The sequence below is a fragment of the Alligator mississippiensis genome, chromosome 12 (genome assembly GCF_030867095.1).
Source record: "Alligator mississippiensis isolate rAllMis1 chromosome 12, rAllMis1, whole genome shotgun sequence".
NCBI classification, from domain to species: domain Eukaryota; kingdom Metazoa; phylum Chordata; order Crocodylia; family Alligatoridae; genus Alligator; species Alligator mississippiensis.
In genome coordinates, this window is record NC_081835.1 from 14,298,851 (window position 1) to 14,324,887 (window position 26,037).

General features: G+C 42.9%; 1 protein-coding gene across 1 annotated transcript; it reads right to left on the reverse strand.

Moving 5' to 3' along the window:
- OXTR (oxytocin receptor) lies at positions 1-16,863 on the reverse strand. The gene is made up of 3 exons (XM_006272653.4): positions 16,637-16,863; positions 15,059-16,251; positions 1-2,166 (listed from the first exon to the last, which is right to left on the reverse strand). The coding sequence occupies exons 2-3, from the start codon at positions 15,984-15,986 to the stop codon at positions 1,919-1,921; spliced, it is 1,176 nt and encodes a 391-aa protein (XP_006272715.1). The 5' UTR covers positions 15,987-16,251; positions 16,637-16,863; the 3' UTR covers positions 1-1,918.
- Between the last annotated feature and the right edge of the window lie 9,174 nt (positions 16,864-26,037).

A 26,037-nucleotide genomic window follows, 5' to 3' on the forward strand; every position in this document is an offset into this window, starting at 1 on the left:
TTATATTTCTAGATGTATTAAAATAGAATTTTGTCAATGATTATAAAACCTTTAAAGTAAAATTACATTCCTTTCCTTGGGCAGTGCAGATATGGAAAAAATCTAAACATTACCCAATTATACTCAAGGAATTTTTTTAACGTGCCGCACTCCAATACTTCACTACTTTGGTGTACAAGAAACCTTAAACCAGAAAAGCAAACAAAGGAGAAATAAGTACTCCATATTTGATCAGCTTGTAGAATTGTGCTTAAAAGTCAGTGAAAATTAAATGAACACCACAACCAAACCTAGAAATCTGAAAGCTGAAAATGGATCTGTGAACAACAATGAACAAACAAAACCAGTACATTTCTACATGAAGTATTTATATTTGTTCCAAAGATACAGGTTCAAATCCCATAAACCTTTGCTCATGTGTAATCATTGCTTAGGCAAGCAGTCTCATTCATTTGGGAATGACTCACATAAGAAAGGACTGATCACATGAGCAAAGGTTAGAAGGATCAGTCTTCAGGTTGACTAATCCTGCGGCCATTGAATCCAAAAGGAAACTTACACTGATGTCACTGGGAGCAGGATCTTGCCATATATATTTGCCGTTTCCAAAAATTGTGTCCATACTAACCTTATGCCCATATAATAAAAGGCTGAATAGTTTATAAGTGTTGGTGCATGGGTCTAAACAAAAGCATTCAGTACAATGGATATATTACTATGAAGCATTTTTTCCACTAAGTTTCCTCCATTTTTTTTTTTTTTTACAGAACTTGCGCTTTCCTTGAAGCTGAATTAATACAATTTCATTTACAAGAAAATACTTTAAAAAATTCATGCCAAAAGCATGAATCTTGTGCCTTACAGGAAAAAAAATTATAGTGATGTAATAATATATACAATAATTGAAGAATAAAATCCTGGACCCAGGAAGATCCATGGGAGTTTTGCCATTGAGTTTGATGGACACCAGATTTCACCATCTTAGAGAAAGCTTTTGAACATAATTAGTACACGTGTTATTGAACAAACACATGATCCCACAATCACTTATGCACATGCTTAAGTTGAACCACGTGAATAGTCCCACTGAAGTGCATGGGGCCAACTGAGATTCTTCAAGTTAAGCGTGTACATAAGTTGCTGCAGAATCAAACCCCTACATCTTTCCTGAGCCAATACTCTTTTGAAGTCAGTGGGTATTATTTTTATACAAGGACCTAAGTCAGGATCCTGCAAGGCCTTATACACACTGAAGACCTGTTAACAAGATATCTCATAGTACCTGCAAAACAGCTTTCCTCTCAATGAATGTGAGGCAAACTACATCTACATTTACCACAGAATAAGACTGTGCACATAGTCCATTGCTGCAAAGTAGATGATATGCTGGATGTCCACCTTCTAACTTACTTCAGGATAACTTGTTCATGTGCCCATACCAATGCTCACGCTGAAATCAATGAGCAATACTCACCTGAGTAAGAATAGTCCAGAGAGAACTCATTTTTTGTAGATCAGCTCTGCTGCAACTCAGTGATGTCCCCTTAAACTTGGGAGTAATAACTTTGATTCATCAACTTCAATAAGCCTATTCAGGTAAGTAAGACGTCGCAGTTGATACTTAGTCATCATGTAAAAACCCTATTGATTTCAGTGACTAAAGGCTTCAGGATCCTGTCCACTGAATTGAACCCAATTAAAGTACCTATTCCATACCAGACTTTTGACTACAGAAGTTCTTTTCTTCTTCCTGCCTTAGATAAATAAAAAATTCAACACACGCATACAATCGCACACACGCACATATATATATGTACATACATAAGAACCGCCATACATTCTGAATCAGCCTTTGTACAAATAGATGCTGAAGACAGAGCAAAGTGGTATTGAAGTCTAAACTGTCCTGGAAGAGTCTTTATGCCATAGATGGTTGCGTGAAGCTCCTCTGACTGGAGCTCTTACGACTCAGGACAAACGAGGAGGAGTTGCTTTTCTTGCTGCCGCTAAGGTCACATCTTTGCCGGGATTTTAAGTAACGGGTAGAACAGCAGAGGAACCGTTGCATAAGGTCATGGAAGAGATGGCCTGTGTAAAGCATGTAGATCCAGGGATTGCAACAGCTGTTTAAACTTGCTAGGAGCATGGCAATGATAAATGGGGAAGCTGCAAAACAGATGAAAACACAAAAGAAATATTAAAGTGCCACTCAGGGAAACTCCCGACAAAGGCAGGAAAAGCTGGGCATATCCAACAGGAAGTAATGATGGCTTTCGGAGACCCTGATCCCTGGAGTCCACTCCAACCTCCAAGCTTGACTACCCCAAATCACAAATCTGTGGGCCTGCCCCCCCTGACTTAATATCATGACTATATGCCAATGAACCCATCTATATTCCAGCTAAGAAAAACCAGCGTCCCTTTTAAGCAAAAATACCCTGCTGCTGAGTTTGATGAACAAATGATGAAAAACATGAGGAATAAAAAAGCCAGTGTTTAAGTTATATATATTTTTAAGTTTTCTTCAACCCCAAATTATTTTTTGCAATGCTGGACATATTTCACTGGACAGCCAAAACACCAGAACTCAGATCCACTCTGACCATTTGCTGTTATCTGACTGGGGAGGAAGGAATAAGCTCTCTAGATGTTGTGATATCAAGAAGATAGGGAGAAAGATGGAAACACAAGGAAGACGCTACCTATTCCCACATCAGGCAGTTTAGACATCTCTGATCATTTTATTTACTCAGTCTATGGTCTGAAGAGAATGAGATTGCACTTCTCCATGCTTTCACATAGGTATGTTCACACTCCGGTAACCTGATTAGGGCGATTATCCATTAAAATAGGAAGAGTGTCATGCAAAACTTTGGAAATTATGGTTATTTCAATTTGTGTAATGAAGTCTGATTGTGTGATCATGATTCTTCAATGTACAGTTAATTCAAGGGAGTAGAAAGTGGAGGCAGATGGCAATGTACCAGAAGCAAATGCATCCAATTGATTTTTTGTTTCCAAAGCACACAGAATAATTGGCTATTCTCCTTGCAGCTGAGGTCTGTACATTGAAAACATAAGGGGAGTTAAATCTGCAACTGCAGAAGTGCAATTTCTGAGAGACAGTTTTTATGTATGAATGATAAAGATAATCAAGTCATTACTGGTATTTCAGGAGCCCTAGAACATTCCAAACACTCAGAAGTCAGTATTATGGATGCAAAGGGCACCCAGGCCTACATGGGCAGACAGCAACATCTCCTACAATGACTGAAGTCATTTCACGCTTATGGGGTCTGGTCCAAAGCCTTCTGAAGCGATTGGGAGTCCTTAGATAAGGTTCATTAAGCCCAAAAAGACAAAGTACATGGGAGTTAAATCTGCCCGCTGGCCCAGAGGCTGAAAATGGAACGGTCTAATAAACAAGGTTTCTTATTCACAGCTTGTCTTCTGTGCTTATACCAGCAACAAGGCAGGGGGCAAGGAGAAGCTATATTTTACAAAGGAAATACCAAGCCAACCCCCAGAAATAGAAATGAAAAAAAAAAGAAAAGATTTAGTCATAGTTTATAGGAGTCACATTGAGGCAGTTGCTTTTACCCTTTAATAGCACAGCGTTCCATTTACACAGTTATGAACGAGGTTGAACCTACTCCAGTCGCTTCTACCTTCAGTCAGACTGACTGCATATCTACTCACAACCCATAGCAAGTACACATCAAATTCCTCAAGTAACAGCTACCTGGCATCCAGCCACACTGCTACGTAAGCTCTTTCATCCTGACTTTGATATATTCCAGAGGCAACTGTGCATGGCTAGTTTTGCCTAGATAGAAATGCAAAGTATGAGGCCTAGCGCTGTGAGAACTTCACCAACAGCAGAGATGGTCAAAATGGGGAGAGCAGGGTTAGAGGAACAAGAGAAAGAGTTCACGAAGGGCACTGACAGACGTTCAGGCCCCTGCTCTAACTCGTGGCGCTTTACATAAAGTGCCATCAGTTAAAGTGCCCCCCCCGCAACCTAACAGACCACCCCAATCTAACTCCCCTGTTGGATGGGGGTGGGGAGAGGGCATCAAGCCTGCCTAGCAAACCAAGGATCCACCCCTCTCCCCAGCCCTGCCACCCCCCAGCTCTGGGGCTGTCATGGGGGGAGTAGAGGAGGAGGAAGGAGGGGCAAGCCAGCAGCAGCGAGCTGCTCCTTTCATGAGTTGCTGGCTTGCCTGGCCTGAGCTGGAGGGGGCAGGGGGTAGATCAAAGCCCCCCTGCCTCATGGGCCTGGCCCAGCTCTCCCCAGTACCCCAACCATGGGGCTAGAAGAGGGAGTGAGGTGGGGGGCTCCAATCCACCACTTACCCCCTGCAGCTCAGGCTGGGCAAGCCAGCAGCTCATGAAAGGATAAGCTTAATGCTGCTGGCTTGTCCCTCCCTCCCTGATGACAGCCCCGGGGGCAGGGCTGGGCTGCATCAGCCTAGCTCCAATTGCACAAAAAATGAACCCTAGGGAACACAAGCTCCCTAAAGTGCTCTGAAGTGGAGCACCTTCATCTGATACCTCATTAGAGGAGGGTTAAGTTTTTGCACGACTGGCCTCATTCAAAGCACTCTTCAGCCATGCACGTGTCTCATGGCATGGCTATAGAGCACTTTCAGGGGCCCGACCATGCAAAAAGGGTAACTTCTGTCTGCACCTAAAAGGATATAAAAACCAGGAAAGTTTGTTTCATTCCAAGGCTTTCACAACTTTTCCCATTCCTTCCTTCCCCGCACCCCCCATTTCATCATGGAAAATGTTATGGAATAAAAACGTTCATTTTGTTTTGAAAAATATTTTGAATTGTTGCTTTCATTTCTCTTTCTGTTACTGTTTCCCCCCTTTCCTTTCTTCAGAGAAAGAGACACCAAAAAAGGAAAAACTCTCACTAACTAAGTCTTTACTTGTATGCTATTTTATTTTTTCCACTGAGAAAAATAGGGAGAAAGCCAAAGGGAATGAGGAATTCCTTTCTGTTTGTTTGTTTGTTTGTTTTAAAAGTTACTAATAAGAAAAATGTTGACAGTATTGACACTTCAGCAAGAATTATATCATTATCAAGACCTCATTTTTTCAACCACATATATTGTTTTGACAAAAAAAAGACCTATCTAGCACTGACTCAGGATGGTGTCGACTCGTGCATATCTTTGCATATTCATTAATTTGTCAATGATGGCAAAAAAGCCCTTCAGAAAATGAGTATCTAAGGGCTGAAGCTATAAATATTGCTTTGGCAGTCATAAAACAATGAGGGTCCTTTAGCACATGGACATCAGTGGTACCTGTCTCCAAAGGGTCGTAAGATTTATAGGCACGCATGCAAAGTCGGGGGAATGGAATCTCACACAGAAATTGATCCTGGCCAGAATTCAATTATCTTTGATAGGTTTATCTTAAAAGCTTTGCTAATGACTATGGAGGTCAACATACATTTCACAACTATAAATGTCAGCTATAACGCATGTAGCTTCATTGTATAGCTGTCTACAATTGAGATGTTTACTTTATCTCAATTCCCCTTTCCTTTTTGCCTGTGTAAAAATCTACTATCCTCTCTCATCTTAAATGAAAATGAATAAAAGTTTCTTGGTTCACTTTTAACCAAGTCCTATATAATTCTTTCCCTTGTGATGTCTAATCCGACAGGTTAGTGTTTAAAGCGTGATCTAAAAGAAAGCCAGAGGGAATTGCTTATGAATACTAAGCAGAAGAGGTGAAATGTTTCAAGTTCCTCGAATCTGTTTTAAAAATCCAGCCATCGCTGATTCACTCCTCATTCTTCCAAGGTAATTAGTTTCATGGCAAGTCTTAAAAACTATGTGGCAGGCCTCACAAACTACCCCCTCTTCTTAGTATGAATGTTGAAGATCCCAAATAACCTTTTTCTAGGAAATTTACTATTTGCCCACAGTCAAAACTTCTCTTTACCTTACTGTTATGCTCTTCACTCCAGAAGTGGCTGCATTTCAGTGGTGTAATAGGAATATGGGTTTCAGCAATGTAAAAGGCAGGATAGATCTGTACCTTATAGACTAGCTAAATAAGATATATAGTATGCACACACACACACACACACACCCTTTGTTCCTAGTAAAGGCTCTTTGCTTGTATACCTCTCCCATACCTGGCCTTCTGTCCATTCCCACCTTTCCTCTCTCTCCCCTACCCACCTTTTGTATTCAAATCACTACCCCCTGCTTTGTACACTGCTCTGTGCTCGTCCTTTCACAGCATTTGATAAAGTGAGCTCAAGTTCACAAAAGCTTATGTTCTTTATATATCTTATTTAGTCAACAGGGTGCTTATCTATGCTGCATCTGCCTAACCTCAGACTAACGTGCCTAACTACCAATCTTTAAGCAGTTTGCCGGATCTAGAGAATGATTTTGAGATCACTGCTGTGAAAAGTGGTAGAGAAATATAAATTAATATCGATTATCATTATTTTTATTGGGATGGTGTATTTAGGATAAGGATAATTGTCAGGACAGTTAAGCACTAAAATAGATTGCTTAGGATGTTTGTGAAATTTCCACCAGTATGGGCTTTTAGGAACCAGTTAGGAAAACATCTAACAAATATTTTAGGTGAACTGCCTTGGAGTAGGTACTTGCACTAAATGACCGCTTGAGAACAATGGATTCCCTTATTGTGCATTTAAAAGTTGCTTGAAGTCTGAGAGCTTTCTAATGTCCCAAATGGAATTTAACCCACTGAAACTGAGTCATGTCATTAATTCATTTTCCTTTCACTCCAATTGGAACTGATAAGAAAATAACCATCAGTTAGAGATGAGTGAGTGACATCAAGAAGCAAAATATCACAATATCCTGTCAAATACAAAGCTCTTTGTGGAAGTACCACTTCATGTCTGCTTACTGAGCTTTACAGACATTTAAAACAATCTTTGATTTGATGATTAATATGCCATATCTAATGCATATTATCCACAGTGTTTCCTGGGAAAGAAAGTCATTAAAATATATGAGATATTGGAAGGACACCTTAAACTGATTTGCAGTATATCTATTCTGACTGCACTGATGTAACTCCAACATATATTTACACGGCTTGTTACACAGATTGATTTTTCCTAACATCAGCAAATGGAAACATCTGCTACCAAAACAGAGAAGTGTCATGTTTCATGAAAACGGCTGCTAAACACAAAAGCATTTTGCATTGTTTGAAGTGATGTATGAAACCCGTCCACCCAGCCTATTGACTACACCCAGGGCTGTCATCTTGCATCAAGCTGAAACAGAAAATGCACAGAAAGACAGGGATGTGAGATCACCCAGCAGAGGGAGCGCTGAATTGGGAGCGCAGAAGATGGGCAGGTTCTGTACCTGCTTCTGCCACTGACTTACTGAATGACCTTTGGCCAATCACTTGAGCTTTCTGGATAGACGTTTCCCCCATTTGTAAAATGGGGATAATGATGCTTAGTAGGGCTTCGTGACGCTTCGGTCACAGATTCGATTTGGAGCATCTCAGCGTTCACGAGTCGCGCCTGGTACCTTGAGATATGTAGAAAAATCATATAAAGCTGTCTCTATGGCCGAATTGCTGATTCTCTAAATCAGAATTGAATCTTCAGATTCCGATTCGGTCAAAATCAAATTGGGACAGTGATCCAAATCAGCTAATTGAATCATTGTCCCCCAAATTGAGCCGAATCTGAATTGAATAAGGCTCACTTTGCAGAACCCTAATACTTAGCTCCATTTCAAAGTACGTTGAGATCTACTGATGAGAAGCATTAGGTTTTAATTACAAAGTATTAGTGTAAGCTGGTTATTATTGGAGGAAAAATGTCCAGCACACCTACAGCCTAGGGAATGACCTGCTGGGTGGCACAGAGGTGGAAAGGGATCTTGGAGTCCTAGTGGACTCCAAGATGAACATGAGCCGGCAGTGTGACGAAGCCATCAGAAAAGCCAATGGCACTTTATTGTGCATCAGCAGATGCATGACGAATAGGTCCAGGGAGGTGATACTTCCCCTCTATCGGGCGCTGGTCAGACCGCAGTTGGAGTACTGCGTGCAATTCTGGGTGCCACACTTCAAGAAGGATGCGGATAACCTGGAGAGGGTCCAGAGAAGGGCCACTCGTATGGTCAAGGGCCTGCAGACCAAGCCCTACGAGGAGAGACTAGAGAAACTGGACCTTTTCAGCCTCCGCAAGAGAAGGTTGAGAGGCGACCTTGTGGCTGCCTATAAGTTCATCACGGGGGCACAGAAGGGAATTGGTGAGGATTTATTCACCAAGGCGCCCCCGGGGGTTACAAGAAACAATGGCCACAAGCTAGCAGAGAGCAGATTTAGATTGGACATTAGGAAGAACTTCTTCACAGTTCGAGTGGCCAAGGTCTGGAACGGGCTCCCAAGGGAGGTGGCGCTCTCCCCTACCCTGGGGGTCTTCAAGAGGAGGTTAGATGAGTATCTAGCTGGGGTCATCTAGACCCAGCACTCTTTCCTGCTTATGCAGGGGGTCGGACTCGATGATCTATTGAGGTGCCTTCTGAACCTAACATCTATGAATCTATGGATCTATTATAAGTTGTAGTGTTCAATCTAGCTAGATAAAGGATGAGGTTTCTATTCCATCTCTCATTTCTACAAAATCAATGGCTATTGCAAGCTAAATGGAGCTAGGCCTGGCCACAGGTTGCAAGAAGGTGCTGGCAATTTAGTAGATGTCCCCATCCTCTCTCACTCACAGCTGAACAAGTGATCCAACAAATGGAAATGATGTTAGGCAATCAACAATTACATGAGATAGCAATGAGCTGCTGCAGATCTACAGGTCTTCCAGTGTCACAGACAAACAAGGGTCACATCATCACATAAGGGGACAAGTAGCCTGAAACAGGAAGTATTTTATGCTCTTATGGAAGATAACTTGAGCTGGGCCTAAATCTCTTCATGAATGGGCTTAAGTCTCTATATAGGATCTTTGAATTTTCCAGCTAGATCTCACCTCTAGCTATGGCCAGGCTAATTCTCTGATCTCCATGTAGGACCAATCTACCCACCTCCAAATATACAAACACCTCTGATAAGTACCAGAGACAATCACTGTATAGAGAGACCCTTGATATTTCACCCAGTTATTCATTTTTAGGCTGGAGACTTCTTACTTGATAAAAGAAAAATCTAAATTCAAAGGAAAAAGTTGACCAGCTCTCCCCACCAGTCAAGCCAGAGATTTGGACCCTGTTTGAAGTTGCATCAACTTTAGATCTGATGTACCAAGAACATGCAATTCAGGTCCACTCTACCCCTCATACCAGAATTGTATGACTTCTCCAGATCAGAGCAGTATGATCGTTGCCTCCTTTAATCCTACAGGTGGCACTATAACTCCATACACCGCAGAGCGAGTGACATCGAAATGCTTTTGCTTTCATGGCAAAAATAAAAATATTCTTCTTGTTCCACAAAAAGAAGTCAAAGAAAAACACAGCAGGGTGACACTTTCCATCTTACATCAGCCTGGACTAACTGCACAGTCCTTTACTACTTGCAAACACGCTCAGAGAAGACTGGTAGTTTTATGCTTACGAAGACCACAGCTCATTATCCATTTCTTAATTGCTCGGATGCACTTTCCCCCACGTGCTTTAGGATTTAAAACCCAATCTGAAGTTTGAGGGAAACTTACTGAGGATTATTTTGGACTGCATTTGCTATTTATTTATGTGCAAATATAATTGCCCTTTTCAGAGATGCACTCTCTGCGTTTCTACATGAAGGAAGATAAATATGTTGCTGATTAACAAACATCCCAAGATGCTGCCTTTTCCAATATGTTTCCCCCAAAACATCTGGCTCACTAATAAAGGCATCAAACAAGTGTTTGGTTTGCATACAATGCATATATCTTCCTTGTTGTTTGTGTAGCCTCCTTTTCCTGACATTATGCTCAAGAAGACTGAGGACCTTGTAGAATGGAATATGATTAAATTCTTATTCCACGATTCCTTCCACCTCTGTGCACACATCTTGATTATATCCTATCTGAGGTTCAATCCTTTGTGCAAAGAAAAAGAAATCCAAAAAACAATGCCATAAAACGTGTGACAGTCATACAAAGTAGGTAAGGGCACTTAAGCCTTTGGACCCTAACTAATTCACAAATAGATAATGGCTAGAAATTGAGGAAGTCCTAAGGCTTTGGAAGGAAATCTACTCACATGTGTTGTGAAAGGGAGCAGGTAACATTAGAACCATTTGGAAATATGACTGGGTGCGTTTACAGGAGACACTAAATGTGCAGTAGACTAATTCTACGATGCAATAACGTGGCAGGCAAAAACCATGATAATACGCTAATGTAAAGTAGAATTAGTCTACTGCACATTAGCATCACAAAAAAGCATGCACCTGCACTACTGCGCAGTAGTGTCAATTATGGCACACTAAATTAGTACCTGTTATTACACCATAATTATGGTGCATTAATGAACATGTAAACGCATCCACTGTGTTACTTTGTAGGGTCTGTGTTACCCACCTCCCCCTTCCTAGCATGCTGAAGATCGTGCTTCTCCTTTTTCTGCCTGCTTTGCCAACACTCTCTTGATGCTAGTTACAGGCTTGGAAGCAGCAAGCATTTGCTGCTGGGGACTGTGAGTTTAGGCGCTGAACTTGCCAGAGAGAAATCTACCCTGGGACTGTGAAGCTCTTGTTATACAGTCACTTGGAAGTGGAAAGAGGATAAAGTCCAGCTCTTGCATTTGCCCTAGTAATGACCACCACAGAGGAAAAGTGGCATGAATATGGAGCTGAGACTCCACAACTCAAGGGGGAACATATGCTGAGAGGCAGCAAGGATATTTCAGGACTTAGTTGGGATGGGTCTTATTGGGAAGAAACAGAGTGAAGAGAGAAGCAGGATGCCTGCTCAGGAGAGGAGAGATAATATCCTCTGCATTCCAAGGGTTAAAATAGTGGCAAGCTCCTTATGTAACACACTAGCTAAGTGTGCGCTGTCACCTCTAAGCTAGGTACAGACAGTAAAACAGCCCAAGACTGGATCAATTCAGTGTTTTAGGTTAGTCTAAACTGCAGAGATTGAGCTAAGAAGCAAGTGAATGACATTCACTTTTGATTCTGGAAATGCAGCCACATGCCTGCAGTGGCTCAGGCCAGAAGCCCCCCGGAGGTGCTAGAGCATCCTCCCAGCCTGCCAGCCAGTGCCAAAGGGATGGGACTGGAGGTCCAAGGCTTTCCCCCCATTCCTCCTCGAGCAGAGGGGGTGTGGCCAGGGCCCAGCCTGGAGCCAGCATGCTGGAGGGTGGGGTTTTAAATCCCTTCCCTGGCCCCATGAGACCCCAGCCTGGGTCTGCCTAGGCCAGGGGGCAATGCCTGCCAGGCTTTTGGCCCCCCACTCGAGATGCAGGGAGGGCAGCCCTGCCAGGCTGATGAGGGGGTGGGTGGGGAAAAAGGTAGTGGCATTGAATTCATAAAAGTTTGAACAAGAACAGTTTCTCTGAAGCAAACATGTATTGAACACAGCACTTTGCAACCTCAAGCCCACAACAAAGAACAACCAAAAAACTTTGCTTAAGCTAAGATACAGCCCAGTAAAACACAGTGTGAGCACACACAGCTTAGTCTAACTTTACATGGAATATAATAAACCAAAAAGACAAGACAAAGACTTGCATCAATCTTACGTAATCCCAAGGGCAGAGTGTCTCCTTACAGCCAGGTGTTCAGAAAGTCCTTCTTGGGGAATCAGCAGGTAGTCTTAGGCATTGGAGTAGAGAGCCCACAAGCCTCATCTCTACCTGGGTTTTTACAGGCACACTTGCACCCCCTTCACCCCTTTGAGTGCCTCGACATTGGTATGCTTGTCACTGTCCTATAGCACCTTTGGCAGCACTCTCATGCATTTAGCGTCTTTTGTCTCTGCTTAGGTATTCCAGTCTCCCACCTCTTACAGGTTCTGCTTTATAATGGAAATGTAGTTCTCTGCTTCCTTTGGTCACAGCAGCCCAAGCAGTCCGGGACACTCTCCTGTTCCCTTAGCTTCATCTCCAGCACATACGTGTGACGATTGTGCCAAATACTTGCCAACACCTCCCACCTCTCAGTCTGGTCCTGAAGGGCTTGGCTCTGTGCTCACAGGTGGCCGGGGACCAGTCCGTCCAGCCCTGGTTCCCCAGTCTCTTCCCCCTCCCCCAAAGCCTGGGGGAGCTGAGAAGAATTACGCCCCCTTCCCCTATCAACTGCTTGCCTCAGTCTCTGCCAGAGGTGGGAGGGGATGGAGTTTGCTGGTCTCCTGCCAACCCCCTGCCAAGCAGACCCCGGCTGGGGTCCCATACCAATGGGAGAGGGGGTTTGCTTGAGCCTGCCTGCCCACACAGCCGGTCCCCTCTGCTCCAGTGGGGAAAAGTCTGACTGGAGCTGCACCCCCCACCCCCAGGTAGACTTGGCTGTGGTCCCCAGCCAGGTTTCCCACCCCCACCCCCTTGTCAGCCAGTCCTCACTGCTCCGGCTAGGGAGCAGAGGGGCAGAGCCAACCCTGCTCTCTAGAGCAGACAGCACAGGCCAGCCCAGGGCTGCAAAGGATCCTGGGATGCTGGGGGACTGTGATTTAACTTGAGCCAGGAAGGAGTCTGGGACAGAAGTTTCCTAATCTGGTTTGACCTAAATCAATTAAGTCTGATACTACATTCAACCAGGTTTATCTTAAACCAGTTTCAGCTATTTTGAAACTGGTTTATGTGCACTGAGCTTCTGTTCTGTTACACGGTTAAACTAGTTTCTGATCACTTAAACCAGTTTATGTGTAACTTCTGTCCCTAGCCTAGTGGCTTTACCACAGAGGGGATAAGAGGCAACTATTGCTATTGGTCAAAGGAGTTGCTCCTTTAGGTCAAGACACTTATGATTTGGAGTTAGAAGTCTGAGAGTCAGTTCTCACTGTTGATGCACATTAGGTTTCACTCCTGTTGATAAAACAGCTTGCAAGAAGTTTACCCCCTGTACTATGAAATCCTGTTATGTGTTGAATGGTCTGGTTAAAACAACATACTTCTGTGCGGACAAGATGCCTAGCTCCCAAGCCTGGCCTGCGAATCAAAGTGGAGAATGCATTAGTAACTCAGCAGGGTTCAAGTCTGCTTCCCCCTGTTTACTGCAAATATTCACAGCATCCTGTTATTGGGAGTGTAAATGAGAAAAACGGGTTCAAACATGCTGGCTGAGGAAGCAATTTTGTGTGCAATCATCCATCCTGAACTTGAATCCACCTCTACAATTCTCTCAGGTTCTGGGGCTCAACAAAAGGGGTTTTTTGCAAGGGAATTAGCAAGTCTTTCGGATCAGCGGTTTAACATCCAGTGAAAGGGAATGTGGGCACCTCTCCCATGAGACATCTAAAAACCAGATGCAACACCCAATATGAATCAGGTGTGTGAAAAACCCAAAGGCAAATCCTGTGAATCATGACAAAGTTCCCATGCTTTAATCCCTTCAGCCCCACTAAAGGAAGAGAGAAAAGACTGAAGATAATTGTGTTTCAATTTTGTATCTCCTAATTGACTGTTGAGGACCTGTTTTCCCACAAAACAAGTTACAACTGGAAGGAAGTTCAAAGCCGACAGAAGGGTATGCTGAATACCCAGTTGCTCTGGTGTGGGCTGTCTCTAGTAGCACAAGAGGTAAGCTATTTTGTTATTCTATTTTATTCTCCCAAACCAAGAGCAGAAAGTCCTTTTTAAGAGATGGAGATAGGCTAAAAGTCTGTATCTGCATTTAAAAAAAATGTAGTTTCAAAATGATACTTTTATACCTTCCTACTTCTGAACAAAATTCACCTCTAGGTGCTGAGAGAGCATCCAAAAGGTCAGCGCCAATGATGAAATGGTTTTGAAAGTGAACGAGCATTGAAAGATAAGGGAGATTTCACTTTCTGGCATCAACTTTAGCAACAGCAGGGGCAACCAGCGTTCCTGTGTGAAAAATGGCAAATCAATGATGCTGTGTCCTTTAAAAATGGCTTCATTTTATAACAAATGATACATCGCTGGAAACGTAGGGGGAGAATGTTAAAGCCAGAGAGAAAATAAACAGCAGCACAGGGAGTAAGCAGAGAAAAAGAGAGGGAAGTGGAAAAAAAAAAGCAGGGAGAGGGGCAATGAAGAACCAAGAGTGATGGGAGGAGAGGAGAGAGAGAGGAAAGGGGTCTAAAAAAGAGCAGAAGATGCTTGAAGATGAAGAAATAAAGGTGCCAAACCAGTAGTGGTTTCCTTCCAGTTCTCTCTATGCCCCGGTTGCTGATGCTTTGTGCTGTTAATATATTTAACATCAGTCCTAAAGTGCTTGAGATTTCAGCACTTAAAATGATATTTTATTTTAAAAGGACAATACTAACAAGGGGTACATCTGTAAAGTGCCCCATAACCTGACAAAGGGGAAACCATTTCCTGGCATGATTCATAATGAAGCTTAACCCCTGAAACTTCAGGAGACTCAAGGTTTACATCACAGAGAAGGAACTTCATAAGCAAGTTGCCCCTAGGTTTCTACCTGATGCATCCAGCCCCACAAGGAAGTCTTTCCAGCACAGACTCTCTCAAGCAGTGATGGCCATGCAGTACTGACGGACCAAGCCAAGAAGTGCCTATTAGGTGCACATTTAGCAACACCTTTGCAAAGTGGGAAGGAAACTATCCTCAGATTCTAGCAGACTTTCAGTCCAGGGGTCTGAGGGGCTGATCTTGTTCTTGCTTAGCCCTGGCTTAATCAGAAGAAAATAAGCGTCATAGTTCAGACACTCACAGATCTAAGATCTCCCCCTCGGCTATCTTTGCACCCCCACCTCCCTCACCTGGAAGATCTCAACATCTGAAATCCCTAGATATCGCCCATGCCATATGATCCATAACTGCTCCTTTGTAGTTATCCAATTGGATTATTATGCATTATCTTGATCACCAACCCTAATATTTACATGCAGTTCAGGTATAGAGGTACACATGTATATAGACATGAGGGAGAACCATACCTTCTTGTGGAGCATTCTTGTCCCATACTGACCACATCTGCACAAAGAAAAATGGAGTCCAGCACACTATGAAAGCTAAAACTATGATGAAGGTCATTTTGACTGTCCGTATCTTGGCTTTAGAGATGAGCTTGATGCTGCTGACCCTGGACAGTGCTGCCCCGCTGGAGTTGGTGGTCAAACTCATGTTGGTCTCATGGGCTGTCTTTAGTTTCACGTTCTGCCAGATTTTGAAGCTGATCAAACCATAGCAGACACTCAACATCAGCACAGGGATGATATAGACTGTCAAGGTTATCCAAGTAATGTAGGCTTTGAGTCCCCAGGGCTGGATGAAATCTGCCCAGCAGTCATACACCCCATTGCCCACATCCCGGAGGGAAAATATGTGGATCTGGGGGATGCTGACCAGCAGGCAGAGAAGCCAGGTGAGGAGGACAGACAGCCGGTCAGACCGCCTGTGCAATGACCTCAAGGGCTGACAGATGGCCAGGCACCGGTCCAGGGACATCAACAAGAGCATGTAAGTGGAAGCAAACATTCCCACTACTTGCAGGTACTTGACCAGGCGGCAGAGGAAGTCTGGCCCATAAAACCTGAAGGTAATGTCCCAGATGAGCTGGGGCAGCACCTGGAAGATGGCCACCACCAGATCAGCGATGCTCAGGTGCTTCATGAAGTAGTACATGCGGGAGTGCTTGTGCCGGGTCGTGTGGATGGCCAGCAGCACACACAGGTTGCCAGTCAGGGCGAGGAAGAAGATGAGGCAGAGCACTGCCACCTCTACCTTGGCCATGTCCTCATTTCTCTTCAGGGGGTCAGTCGTGCTGTTCTTCCCATAAGTCAGGTTCTCCAGGCTCAGGCTGGTGTTTTCTAGTGAACCATTGATAGTCCAAAGGTCATTTCCTGCAAAGTACAGCTTCTCCATGGCCAGCTCCTTCCCATGTATTATTTTGCAGCAGAGGGAGCTCCGGTGGGAAAGCCTTGTGTGTGTCCTGGTTACAGCCTCCCCTTGCTGAGGACCATGGCTTTCAGTTCTTCAGTGGTGGGTAGCTGCTGATCTGGGAGCTCACCCTTTTCTCCTGCATGAGCCAGAGGGAGCCAGGTTCTGCAGGCTCAGTCCTCCTGAGGCAGAGATGGTCTTAGCATCCAACTCCTCCCCCTACGGAGGCACTTGGCATGTCCTCAAACTCCTGCCCCCAAACAGAAACAAAGCAAGGCATTACAGCAAATCAATATTCCTGTCCTCTCTCAGTAGCTGCATCTTCCTCTCACTCCCCAGCCTGCCAGTTCAGTGCCAGGCCTTCCACGGCATTGATTTGTTTCTCTCCTACTGAAGTCTACATTGCAGGAACCTCTCATTGATCCCCCTCTCTTCCCCCCAAATTCACTTTATAGCAACCAAAAGCTGTAAGGGCAAGATGCTGAATCACTAGTACCCTGCATTCCCCTTCTCCAGCTGCAGCATGGTTTTCGTGTTTCTTAGCTTTGTGTGACAGACACCTGTATAGCTGGGGACATGGATCCATCAAAAACTTGGCTAACTCGAAAGTTTAGAGTGAGAAGGTCCCATCTTACCTTTCTCAGCTCCTCCTTTGAAAACTCCCAGCTTTACTGGCTGAAGTTGCTGTTTTCTGTTTAAAAGAAGAGCCCAGAAAAGATCTAGTTCAGGTGAGGTTCTCCCACAGCAAGACACCTGGCTGCTCCACAACTTTGCTCTCAAACGAATCCAAGAAGAAAGCAAGCAGCAGAGAGGAGAGGAGAGGAGAGGAGAGGAGGAGATTAGAGTCAGCCCTTTAGGAGTCACTCATGGATAAAATATACTGCTGTTGGAGTACATATACGTCCTGTACAAGTGCTGCATTTCCAGCTTTATCCATGAGGGGATGCAAGAGGCCAGTGCTTTACCAACTCCTACAATGAATAATTTAAAGATCAGGGAAGTGGATTTTGCCTATCAATTACTGTGATATCACTGCACCGGGCATTATTTGAGATTTACAACGGGGTAGTTACAGCATTAAAAACTGTGTCAGCGTTGGCTCCTTCATTTTCTAATAGATTAAAACGTAGTAAATGGAAAAAATAGCGTAAATAAAGTTCTCTCTCTTTTTCTCCTAGCAGTTGCATGCTATTGTTTATCTCACTGCAAGAAAGCCTGAATGTTTTATATATGGGCAATCTTTATCTTCCGGACAATGGGCAAGAGCAGTAACGATCAACAAGTAAACAATCAAAATAATTGTATGAATTAAAATTAATCTTTCCCATTGAGTCAATGCACATTACTTGCTTGCTTTCACAAAACCCCAGGCAACTCAAATTATCCTGGCTTTGCAGAAGCATATGCATATAACTAGCAAGCCTGTAATAGAATTTCCTCCCAAGTACTGTTAAATGCAAGTCAGATGCACTGTGTAATTTTTTTTTATTTGTTTCTATTAAGTTTTCTTCCTTTTTTGGTTTTGTTCCCACCTCATTATTTTCTTAAACAAGAGTTCGTCTCATTCCCCACACCCTGAGTAGCTGAGAACAGTAAAATGTATATGGGAAGATTTGAAGGGACAAGATGAGATGTTCTTTTCTTGATGTAAGAGTTTAGGATTGTGGTGAGACCTTTAAGAAGTGCCCCATCTGTTAGAGTGAACTGGAGCTGCAGATTAATTACTCTCTTTTGTGTTGACAATCGGAAACCAGGAAAAGAATGTCAAAAGCTAATGAAAAATGCCCATCATAACTAAAGCTTTTACTGAATAGCAAAGTACACTCGTGCTTTGTTTCTAAGGGATTTCAGCTCCTAGCTTCTTTCTGTCCATGACAGAAAGAACCAAGATAAGGTCTTTGAGTTTCAGCTCTGGAATATTTTATCATATTTTAAAAATAATACTACTAATAATAAAGCTAGGATGCTTTTGTGGCAAGATTCTTAAAAGTGCTATTAAATTGCTCCAACAAATGAAAAATTACTATTTTGTAATATTCACTAATCCTTCTGTTCTTTTGCCATATATATTTCAATTCCTAAGGGCCAGATCTTTAAAGCTATTTAGGCCTTTAAAAAACAGATTTGAAGTGTTGTTAAACATCTGAAAAATGTCAAAATTAGAAGTGGGCTAGAACTTTGGTATGTTTTTCCTCTAAGGTTCATGTTCTTCCTTGGTAATTGATAAGCTTTACTGTGGGAATTGGCAATGCGAAGCAATCACCAGACATGATATCTTTTTCATTGCTTTTTTTGCAAGAGCTATAGAAAATGGAAGTGACCCTGGGCAAAACTTTGACCTCACTGAAATAAATGGGAGGTTTGCCATTGACTTCCATGGGCCAGAATTTCATCATTTGCATTTTGCTTCTTGAACATATTGCAGGGTATAGAATAACGGTAAAAAAAAAAATCAGTGCTTCGTGGTGAAATGCAAGTCCACTGTCTATTCTGTAACAGACAAACTAATGGGACTTTGTAATAGCATAGCTAATACTCTTTTTTTCTTGTAAAGTAAAGTAAGAGGAGACTTGACTCTGGAGTTACACAAACTCACTCTGATTGATACTCATTTCTTGGTAGAATATTAGCCAGGTTTTACCTGTAAATAAGTGTTAATTTAACCATGTTTCTTTAAAGTAACTGTGTGGGACTAAATGGAAAAGCCACAGGCAATTCCTAACTGCGTTTTGTTTGAATATTGAACCACCCAAGTCAGACGTGGGAGATATCCTTTAGCATTCATCCAGTTTGTCTCCTTGCCAATGCAGAATTGTTCCCCGTGGTACATTTCTCTCTCATTCCATCTCGTCTAATTTAAATGCACACAAGTGGTTGAAGCATTAGTCCTTCAAGGTGAGAGGACTGCACATATCCTCAGATGACATTGCAAAACATTGAGCCTGCTTAGTTTTCAGTCTCTTTTTCCACCCCCACCCTCCCTTTCACTTTTTTTGCTGCAGTTTTACTTGGGTTGTTTTATTTGCTTTCTGTGTAGAAGTCAGAATCTCTTCCTTCTTGGTTGCCGGTCAGCTGGTTGTTTAGGTCAGACATGCCATCAAACAAGATGCTGAACGATGATTACACATGGGAAACACAAAACTGCACAAAGAACAGATTGAGAGAGAGGACTCTAAGAAATGAAGCGATTTTAGTCCTATGCTGCTAACCCAGACCATCCCTCAGGAGGCTGCATTTCAGTGGCAGAAGAGAGGGGATAGACCATAGCTCTCTCTCCCTTCTCCTTCAATATACTGACAGGCACCTCTGAACTAACACACCGGGGGGTGTAATTCTTCCCAGGTAGAAGGCCGGCAGTCATTACTTTCATCCCAAAGCAAGAACGACCTCCTGGAACAGGGCAAGTACATTCTGCGCCTTTCCACCAGCTCGAGTCCAAGCAACACTTTAGCTCTGTATATAATCGATGCCACCATCCTTGGGTGAGGAAAGTTACATAAACACCTAAAGACCATGTAACACGATAAACAGAGATGTGGCTGCACAGTACCGTATGCCCATGAAAATGGAGTCTGTAGATACACTCCAGTTTTATGCCAGCTTAATCAGGGCCTGGCTTTCAAGCTGTAACGTGCATTGAGATGCTTGAGGATACCCAGATGCAAGTAGCTGTGATTAATGGAGGTAACAGCTGGAAGAGAAAACTGTGTTTAAAAGTCATTAATTGGCCTAATGGCTGACAGTGCCAACAGGGAAATTAAAGTTAATGTGCGAATTGCTTAAGCAATGGGCTGAGGCCTCTCCAGCACCAAATCCTGAAATACTTATATAAATCTCAACCATAATTGGCAGATTGGGCTGGAATTAGACAATGACAACTGGGAAGACACATAGAGGAAACCAGATGGCAAGCAGACTTGAGGAATATGTTAAGAAGGATTCCAGAAGGCAAATGAAGCAAAAGCAAGTAGCTTCACTCCTAACTGACACAGGTAACAAAGAAACTGCTTCTATGGATAGGTCCTTCCACAATTATCAAATATGAGATTTATTTCTTTTTCTTTCTCAAGCAAATGATGCTGGCCAAGGTTCTTGAGAGGACACTGGACTAGCTGGAGCACTAGGCTAGCAATGCGGAAGCTGCCAATACCAAGTGGGTCATTATGCTAAGCACTTTGCAAACTTATGAGAGACATTTATACCATATTGATCTTATAAGCCTAATATGTAAGAGAAGAAAAGGATGGGAATGGAAAACTGATGCAAAGAGGGGAAGTGGTTTGCCTGTAATGACAGAGCACGATACTGCCAAAGTTGAGCATGGAAGCCAGGTCTTCAAATTTCCAGTATGCCCACCTCCCCTTAGAGATTATAATCTCTCTCTTTTGGTAAAGGTCTGCGTTTTGGGGCATATTACCTATTTATGGAGCATATTATTTATTTAATGCCACTTTATCTCTCTATCTGCTTGCTATGGTAGAGCCCCATCTGAGCTGTAGAAATCTGGTGGACAAGTTCAACCTAGCAAGCAGCAAAGATTCCAGTAGGTACAGACAAAAACATAGCTTCATTGATTTAAAAGAAATGTAAAAGACATAAACAAGCTCCCATCAGCATGGTGTATGGGAATGGTTTAGACCAAAGTTAGCGAAGCTCCTTCTGAGCACAGAGGTTTGCACACAAAGATCCAGACTCAGAGGATCTGTTGTATCCTTTCCCTTCAACCTTTCATGTGTTATGTGCCTTCTTAGATGTTGGCCACTTCAGCCTGGGGAGATCGATAAAAGTTTTCTCTTTGGCAGAGATCTCCTGGGTCAGCGTATAATAGATGGTGTTAGGGAGTCCATGGGAGACCAGACTCCCCCACAATGAACCTTAGAGATGCTGTTGGGCAGCTATAAATTGCACTCCAAAGATACTGCATTTAATAGACCTTATACTAATGGAGACTCCTACAGTAGTATAGTAATGGCTCTCCACCTGACTCTAAGGGCTTGTACATGCTGTTTCCTCTCTGCCATGATTGGGACCATTACTGTGAAGCTGGCCACATCCACTTTTTCTTGTGCCATATGTACCAAATCCTGGAAATGAGGCAATGTCGCCACCTTCAAATTCCTCCAAGAGTGCACGAGTAAGCATGGCAAGCCAGGGAAGTAGTGGGCACATGCTCGGTGCCACTTCAAAGGATTCATCTTTAAGAGGTGACAGGAGGAAGGAGCAAGTAAGCAGGGCATGCTATTTGACAGTGCTTCCCCGTGAGGCATGGCTCCAGTGTAGATATGCCCAAACACATTGTCCATGCCGATCTACAGGGGAAATGGAAGCATATACCCAGCTCTTCAAATTACTGCTGGGAGTGGCAGTCTTGCTTCATCTATGTTCTAGTATCTCTCTCTCTTTTTTAGAGACCCCAAAGGCTTCAGCATCCAAGCTTTCCTGTGCTTGTTACCTGAACTCAAATGAACTTCCAGATACCTAAGGCTGTCTCACCCCTACCTATTTACTTATGGCAGCAATAATACAATAAAGCACCTCCCACAAAAAGCACATTTCTCAGGGCAAGTTCTGGATAGCACAGGACTCAAAGGCAAAGTAAAGTGATTTTATCTCACCTTTTCGTTTCCTCCATCCTGAGATCAGAGCTTGCTTATCAGCCAAGGGCTGTCAAAGCATTAAGCCACTTAGAGTTGAAGACTAAGAAATGAGGCATAGACAGTAATTTATTGAGGAACAAATCACATTTATTCCAAAAACCTGCATTGCTAAGAAGTTAGATTTTGCTTCCAGGGACATCACTCCTGCCCATGTGTGTGCTAGCTGCCCCAGGCATGCAGCCGCATCACTATGCCTCTGGAATGACTATCTAGAATCAAGTGAACTCTACAAAGAAAAAGGATCCTATTACACTGTGTGCATGAAACCGTGTGTGGCTACTAATTCCTGCAAGTGCTCACCTGTTAGCAAGTTCATCTTTCTGATCTTCCACAACAATAAAATTACAGCTGTGTGAAATCCAAATGCAATATTGTTGATCATGCTTGTCCAGTTCCCCACAGTATCTCTACACTCTACAACAAATCAATGGTTATGATTTTAATTTTCATCATTCAGTCCATTAATAAAAGGATCCATGATTTTTTTCCCCCCACAATTGGGGGCTGTCATACGTGCATGAAAATCAAATGTGAAGCTTCAATAGCAGCTGCTATGCTGCTAAAACATCAGAGTTATGGCACAAATGATAGAGCATGAAATGTAGTCGTGGATTCATTAACAAGCTGTTCAGTGAAAATGATTTTTGGTACTAAAGCTGAAACTAGGCTCTCGGAGTGCTCAGAATGAATGATTATGGAGATTGGGTAAAAACTGAAACGTACTCAGAGAAATCATGTTCACTACTGAGAAGGTGTTAAAGTGCTATTGGGTAAGAGCTGTTAATTGCAGAAAATGTGAGACTATGCAACCCCACAGTTACTGAACAGTGGTATTCTGGGCTCTGTTCAAAACACTTCCAAAAATGCACTCCTTCCAAAAATGCATACCCTGCACTTTTTGTTTTCTAGGATGCTGCTACTAAGATCAACAACGACAACAAATTCCCACCAAGCCACCCTTTTAGGTAGCTCATTTCACTGAGCACCATTTAGCTAGTATAAATCCAGTCAAAATGTAGGTTCATTTGTGCTGCTTTTTTTCCTGGATCTTGAGCCAAACTTAGGACTGGTGGAAGCAAGAGTACTGACTTTCCAGCTTTTCAGTCCTTACTCAGACAAAGTTTCCACCGACCTCAAGTGACCGGTCATGTACCCATTAATTGATAAATCTACTGATTCAGAAGGAAATAGTCTTGCAAAAATACATGGATTTAATGAGTCACCCTGAACGCCATCCAATTTTAAAATGTCTATGATGCCATATAGCTGGAAACATTTTTTATTTTAGGGTCATTCGTTGGGACAACACAAAGTTCAATAGCAACATCAAGTTAATTTAATTCCATTTTAGTTTACTGCGCGTCATAAATACATGTTCTTTCCAGTAGGTTTCTTGAATCCCAACTTTATGGTCCCCATGATACAAGAGGTCTGGTGGAGGTGCCCCTTCAAGTCGAGCTTGTTATTTTACAACTAAAATTGCAGCTGCCCATGCATTCTCTGGTGTGTCTATTGTCATAACAGAAGTTGAAACTTTTGCAAGGGAAGTTATTTTTATTCTGGAATCCCTTCCTGAATAATCCTCACATCCTTTCCCCTGCAGTGAGTTTGCAAAAATGTTATGACAAATTCCTTCAGATGCCATATTTGCTTGTGTACCACACAGCCTGAAATAAGTCTTTAAAAGTATTTAAAACGTACACTTGGGGTGGATTCAGGAGGGCGCAATGGTGCAGATGCACCCACTTTTGTTGACCATGTTATGGGAGCAGCAGCCAGGGACTTTTTTTAAAGTCCTCAAAGCAAGTAAGAATTCCCCCTTGATCCCCTGTGTTCAGTGGCATGCTCCCTCTGCTACACCCACCCAACCTCACCCCATCTGTCCCAGGGGAGCGGGGTCAGAGGAGCTGTAGAGACCCTCCTGCCCACTACAGCTGGGCTCCCCATGGAGCCAGGCTCATCCAGGGACAGTGGTAGCAGTGGACAAGGTTCCTCCTCCCCGCCCAGTCCCTCTGGGTATTCCTGCCAGCCTGGAAGTGGGTATGGGGGAAGAGATCCCACTGACAGACACTGCTGTCTCTCAGTGAGACTGGCTCCACGTGCAGCCCAGCTAGTGGGACAGGAATGATTCTGGGCCCACCCCACGCCACCCCAGATCAGATGGGGACAGCAGCAGATGCAGCGGTGGTCGGGAAGGGGGTGAAGAAAGGAGAGGGGAGGGAACATGTCACAGTACATGGAGGGGAAGGGATGGACTAGGGAAGATTTTTAGCTGCTTGAGGGACTTAAAAAAAATAGTCCCCAGCTGCTGCTCCCGCAGCATAGTCTGCCCACCTCAATGTGCGTGAGAGAGGGGGGAGCAGGGTCCAGCCAGCCCTGTAGTACAAATACTCCCCTTGATGAAATCCTGGGTCAGCCCATACATGCACTCCAATTTAGAGAGCTAATTTTTGGAGGGGAAGGCACATGTAGTAGGCAAGTAAATATGGTACTCACACATTCCAATGCGTAAATCTTTCTATGAGACACGGGTTAAGACCCGAACTCAAAATAACCCACTGAAGTCAATAGGAAAAGCTACAAGGAACTTCATTAGGCTTAATGAGGGCTGAAGTGACGTGGTCACTAAAGTGTACAGTTTAGTGACCACATCCTTGTGACCTCAAATTTGTGACAGCCCAGGGGTCACAAGTTTGAGGCCATAGCAGAAGCACACAACACGGCCATGTCAGATTGCAACAAATCTGCAAATTCTGCTAAATACCTTGTCACAAGGTATTTATTCCTTCATTCATTCCTGCCTGTGGCAGGGGGTCAGGCTAGATGATCTGTTCAGGTCCCTCCTGACCCTAGCTACTATGAAATTATGAAACAAGGACATGAGAAAGAAGGAAGTATTGGGTTTAATATGAGGCCCTAGGAAAACAGTAAGTATCATCAATATTAAACTGGTGTCCTTAGAAGTATATATGACCAGATACACAGCTATTATATAAAAATGCCAAATAGATTTGATATAATTTACAGAAGATAAACTGATGGTTTCAGGTATGGGTATGTTTGGAAAAATGTATTCTATTTATGCCAATAATTGCTGCAGTTTACATGCAAATAATATATGGGGTATTTGAGTTAGAAAGGTTATTCAAAATTATTGCACAGATCTGTTTATAAATTTGTGATAACATTACACTGAACATAAGTTCTTTAGATGTGGGAGAAATGTTGTTAAAATATTATATGATCACCTCTCTCCAGTTCCACTTTCTGTTGCATTAAAAATACTCACACAACAGATGGAGGGGGTTTTCAGAAGTTTTAAAATCATAATTTTATGGCAATTTTTGTAAATAACTCCGTAGAAGAATAAAACTAAAGGATGTTGCCGTTTCAAACATTTTAATTCTATGAGGACATACACAGGCTTGTTCTTCTAGGTTTGTTCATAAGTATTGGCTTTGTTTTGCAAAAGTACACTATTGGAGAATTTGCTTTGGAAAAAAGCTGATTGTGAAGAATCAAATTGGCCAGCACACAGATAAAAGGAGGGGGAGGAATAAGTCGAAAGTAGGAATAACAAGCTTTGGAAAGCGTTCCTTGCGAGAAAAATAGCTTTGGACAAGAGCATCTTATACATCCAGAACATTTTTTAAATCACTATCCTCATTGCTTATTTTAACAAGAGAACGTAATCTTTAATGCTGAATGCCTGCCTTTGACAATTTGCTTAGACCTTTTCACGTCATGTCAATATAGTTTTGTGCGATTCATATCCTCCACCATGTCAAGTCTGCATCATCATCCTTCACTCATGTTGTTTTGCCTCCTGACTAAAAATAATTTAAAAAAAAATCCATTGGACTTCTCCATGTGGAGGGTCGGCAATAACTCTGAAGTTGCTGGTAATAACTCAATACCCAAGAGGTACATTTTCTAAACACTGAGCGCAGTTTTAGCCACATGGCTACCATTAAAGTCAATAGTAATGCAACTGAAAACTCCCACACAATGTTTTAAAGAGTCCTCTTGGGTTTCTAGCTTAATGCCAACAAATGCAGAGCTACGGACAAGGTTCCAAGGGCCAAATCCCCAGCTGCTGGAAATCAGCATAGTTCTACTCAACTCAGTAGAGTTGTATCTATTTACCCTTGATGAAGATCTGATTGCTCTATTATATTTGCGGTATTGCAAAGACAGAGTTAAATCCTTCAGTCCTTAAGCAGGGGGACCCCAGTGATTTCTATGAGGATACTCAAAGGAAGACTTCAGTGCTTGGTCCACTGGCTTGCAAGATGAACAGCCCTAGAGCGTGTGACCATGACTGTGTTTGTATAAACATTACAAAAGTACCTTTGAGAGAGGCGAGCTCAGTCATGGTA

Coding starts and splice junctions, on each gene's coding strand:
- OXTR (XM_006272653.4), bottom strand. CDS start 15,986: ATGGAGAAGCTGTACTTTGCAGGAAATGACCTTTGGACTATCAATGGT. Junction 2,167..15,058: donor CAAGAATGCTCCACAAGAAG/GTATGGTTCTCC, acceptor TCTGTTTTGCAG/CTTCCCCATTTATCATTGCC.